Source organism: Chrysochloris asiatica, unplaced genomic scaffold, assembly GCF_000296735.1.
Source record: "Chrysochloris asiatica unplaced genomic scaffold, ChrAsi1.0 scaffold00419, whole genome shotgun sequence".
NCBI classification, from domain to species: domain Eukaryota; kingdom Metazoa; phylum Chordata; class Mammalia; order Afrosoricida; family Chrysochloridae; genus Chrysochloris; species Chrysochloris asiatica.
In genome coordinates, this window is record NW_006408937.1 from 1,471,057 (window position 1) to 1,475,682 (window position 4,626).

Below are 4,626 nucleotides of genomic sequence, written 5' to 3' on the forward strand. Positions count from 1 at the left end.
CAGACATAGGGCTTCTCCCCTGAGTGTGTCCTCTGGTGTTTGATGAGGACAGAGTTCTCACTAAAGCCTCGCCCACACTCCCTGCAGACATAGGGCTTCTCCCCTGAGTGTGTCCTTTGGTGTCTGATGAGATCTGACTTCTGACTAAAGCCTCGCCCACACTCCCCACAGACATAGGGCTTCTCCCCTGAGTGTGTCCTCTGGTGTTTGATGAGGACTGACTTATGACTAAAGCCTCTCCCACACTCCCTACACTTGACTTTTGCAATTCCTGAGATTCTTATCCCCAGGAATAATTTGCTTGCGTCCTCAGCATTCACTTTCTGGCCTAGACTGGGCTCTGTCTCCATCATTGTCTTAGCCACCCTAGAACTCCCCGTTTGTCCTTTGGATAGTTCGGAAAAGGCCTTTGAAATCCCCTCCTGCCTTGTACTTTCAAACATGGGTTTGGGCTCATCTCCTGTCTCTACAACTTCTGCTCTGTCATTCCAAGTGTGTTGTTCAGAATGCCATTGCTTCCCATCCCCTGGATGGGGGTCCTCTGGTTGGAGGTGTTTTCCCACAGCTGTTCCAGGGGCAGATTGAGAGGGGTGTTTGTACTTCATGTGTTGACTGAGGAATTTCTGACTGGAGAAGGCCATAGGGCAGGAGGGACATGGATGAATCTCTGGCTTTGCTTCTCCTGGAAGAGAAAGTTTTTAGTCAGTTGATGTAGATATGGTTACCAAGCTGTCTGCGTTGTCTTGTGGAGATCTCCCCAAATCATTCATAATATGTCTACAACACAGGATCTGTGTCCACATGAGTCCTCCTTTATAGGCCTAAATTTCACTCCATTTTTATTCATTGCAGCAATCTGGAAACCCACATCAAGGGTCTTCTCAACAATGCGGCCATAATAGGGACCTTCTAGTAGTAACTGGAGGGATCCTCACTGTTGACCTAGCTAAAACTGCAGTGGCCTTTCCCACCTTCCATAGGCATCTTCTAAGCCCTGTCACTATGTCGGTGTTGGTGGTGATGTGCCGTGGAGTCGGTTCCGAATCATAGTGACCCTGTATAGGGTTTCTGAGGCTGTAGATCTTTACAGGAGCAGAAAGCCTCATGTTTCTCTCATGGGACGGCTGGTAGTTTCAAACTGTGCAGTGGTTATGAGTCAGACTGCTAACCTCAAGGTCAGCAATTCAAAACTAACAGCCATTCCATGGAAAAGGTGAGACTTTCTGCTCCTATAAAGAGAACCAGCCTCTGAAACCCTGTCTGTACAGGGTCTCTATGAGTCAGAACAGACTCCACTGCACATCACCACCAACACCACCACTTTGTCATACTGTGGCGACTTGCATGTTGCTATGATCCCAGCAGGGTACACCTATAATGGACCCTGTACAGAGTCTCTCTGAGTCAGAACAGACTCCATGGCACATCACCACCAACACCAACACTTTGTCTTACTGTGGTGACTTGCGTGTTGCTATGATCCCAGCAGGGTACACCTATAATGGACCCTGTACAGGGTCTCTGTGAGTCGGAACAGACTCCACGGCACATCACCACCAACACTACCCCTTTGTCATACTGTGGTGACTTGCGTGTTGGTATGATCCCAGCAGGGTATACCTATAATGGACCCTGTACAGAGTCTCTATGAGTCAGAACAGACTCCATGGCACATCACCACCAACACCACCACTTTGTCGTACTGTGGTGACTTGTGTGTTGCTATGATCTCAGCAGGGTACACCTATAATGGACAAGTTTTAGCTGAGCTTCCAGACTAAGACAGAGTAGGAGGAAGGAGAAGTGGACTATTTCTGAATGTTTTAGCCACTGAAAACCTTATGACTATGGAGTCAGTGGCTATTTCTTTCTCCTGAGGATGATGCTCATGATGACTTAGGTGGGAACCTCCCTAGTGGCCTTTCCTGTGAGGGGGAGGGGCCCACTGAATCACTGGACCTCAACCCAGGAGATTCCACATGGAAAGGCAGTGTGGAGCAATGATTAGAGAGTGTGTGGATGAAGATATTGCCTGGTTGTCTCAGGAAGTGAGACTCAGAGGTCGACAAGACAGGGTTGGCTGAGGCCCACTGACTACAGGACACGGGGTCCTGCTGATTCATATCTCTCCTGTTCTCCAGAAATTACAAAGTGAAAGGCCGTGTCCTTCCTGTTCATACCCAAGTTACTTCAATCAGCCTTCCTCTAGCTGGAATACCATAAAAAGTTCTGTTTCAAATGATATCTCATTCAGACAACTCCCACCTTTGTCCACCACCCTCTCACCTTGGCACTGAAGTAGCCTCCAAGTGGATACCCAACCACATCTTGATTCCAAAGACTAACCAAAGCCTCACCTCAGCACAGGGAACATGACATCATCCCCAGTGGCTTTTATCACACTCAAGACAAACCCACTTTTGTGGTGTGAATATCAGGCCCTACTTCTCTGTCTCTCTGACCTCAACTTTGACCCCATCTGCTCTCTTGGGGTCTGCTGGCTGTTCTTCAAACACCCTGGTTCTTTCCTGCCTTGGCTAGCTGCACACGTTGCTCCTTCACCAAGTCCTCTGCCCACTGGCATTTGTATGTCTCAGTGTACCTTCTCGTGAAGACTTTGGGTGGAGTCCCGAGTCTTCTGCATCATTATCCTCCTGTGTACTGAGATCTATGCAGTACTGAGCACAGTCCTGTGTGACACATAAGTGTGCATGTCCAGAGTCTGCTGTGACACGTGTATGTATGTTCACTAGTGGGACACAGTGTGCACATAGAGGTATGTATACGTTTACTGTCTGGTGTGACGTGGGCCTGATCAGGGTGTGAAATGTGTGTGCATGCCCACTGTCTACTGTGACACATGCATGGTCTATAGTCTGTATTTTGACGCTGTGTTTCCATCATGTCACCTGCTCCAGAGCAGTCATTCTGATGCCTTGATCAATCTGTATTTCCAGTTCCTAGACTCTGTATAGCACAGAGCAGCACTCACATGACAATTCACTGAACTAATGAATGAATAAATGACAACATATGAATATTATTAGAAATATGGAGATTACGAAGAACTAAATGGGCCACAAGAACGTCCTTGGTGGGAGCTGGCCTGTGCCTGAGAATTGTTTTTCCTGCTAGCACTCATGTGCTATAATATATTTTGTGCCTGAAATATTAAGGCATAAAATCAGAACAAAAAATTTAAAGTTATTAAAGTTGTTCCAAAATAAAAGACATATGGAATGAATCCTCAATTTCGGAAGCTCCTGATTTGAATCTCACTAAGTTTCGGTGGACCCCAATGAACTTATTGACTGGCCACAAACATTTGCAAGAAAGGTTTCTGGCTCCCACCTGTCCCTGGAGTGAGCTCCTTTTTCCAGCTGCTGCCCCGCTTGATGCCTAGTTCCTGGCCATACTCGTCTCCATACCAAACGAGCAGCTCACAGCCCGAGCGGATGGTGTGGCAGGTGCGGTAGTAGATCTGCCTGTGGTACTGAAAGGCCTCCAGGTTCTGCTCCTCTTCATCCCGGGCACAGTTCACATACCTGAGGTCAACAGGATGGGAGAGAACGTGAATGCCTTGATGGTCAGGTCCTGCTCCTGCTCCCTCCTGATGTTCCAGCCCACATGCTGTCCCCGCCCTCACTGCTCCTCAGGGAAACTTCCTATCCCTACCTCAGCCTTGTCTACGATGTCATGTGAATTCCTCTTCCCAAGCCTGGTTTATGGGATTAGCCTGCGAGGGTCCTTCTCTCTGCCCTACTCAACCATGTTCTAAAGCCCACTTCTAGACTTACCTCCACATTGATTGGCCATAAACATGAGCTGCATCTCCAAACTCCAAATTAATTTGTATTTAATGCCACAAACTGGACACTTGGTGATGTGCTTTATGTGTTTATGATCAATAACTGCATGCCGTTTAACACTTAGCTCAAGCCTCGATGCCTCTGAGATCCCTTTCTCCAGTACTCCCACACCTAACCTAAACACTATGCACACCCCTAGGATTCCCACAGAATCGTGGAGGTCTCCTTGTCTTAGTTCATACTCATTCTGTACCCCAATAGACAGATCTCATAGGAGAGGGGCTGGATCATGAGCCACCCCCTGCAGACTTTCAAGCACTCTTTAATCTGACTGTTCTGAGGACATTCCAGATCTCCCAGATTATAGTTCCCTTGTTTAGGTTAGGTAGGCACTATGTGATTCTGGAGAAATATGAAAATCATAGCTACATATTCCTACAACACCCTGTTTAATGTCTGGCTCCACTAAGTCCCTTAGTCCCTCCATAAGGACATGGACCTGAACATTGTAAGTGAGACAAGCACAGAATCAGTATGGATGAGAGAGATGAGGTGTGAGTCAGTGCCTGTGAGCTGAGCACCCTTAGTGTGTCCCTGTGGTCTTGTCTGGTACAGGTTACACATACAGGGCACAGGTTCTACATACAGGACACAGATTACACACACAGGACACAGGTTACACATACAGGACACAGGTTATACAGGACACAGGCTACACATATAGGACACAGGTTCTACATACAGGACACAGGTTACACATACAGGACACAGGTTATACATACAGGACACAGGTTACACACACAGGACACAGGTTACA

The 4,626-nt window shown here is 47.5% G+C and overlaps 1 protein-coding gene across 1 annotated transcript in view; it reads right to left on the reverse strand.

The window, feature by feature from the left end:
• Positions 1–4,626, reverse strand: part of LOC102825977 (histone-lysine N-methyltransferase PRDM9-like) — a 26,266-nt gene that overhangs the window by 7,756 nt on the left and 13,884 nt on the right. Inside the window, exons 9-10 of the mRNA XM_006876858.1 lie at positions 3,352–3,545; positions 6–679 (exon numbers count right to left, since the gene is read on the reverse strand). Coding sequence (XP_006876920.1) covers positions 6–679; positions 3,352–3,545 — 868 coding nt within the window. The remainder of the gene's footprint in view (positions 1–5; positions 680–3,351; positions 3,546–4,626) is intronic.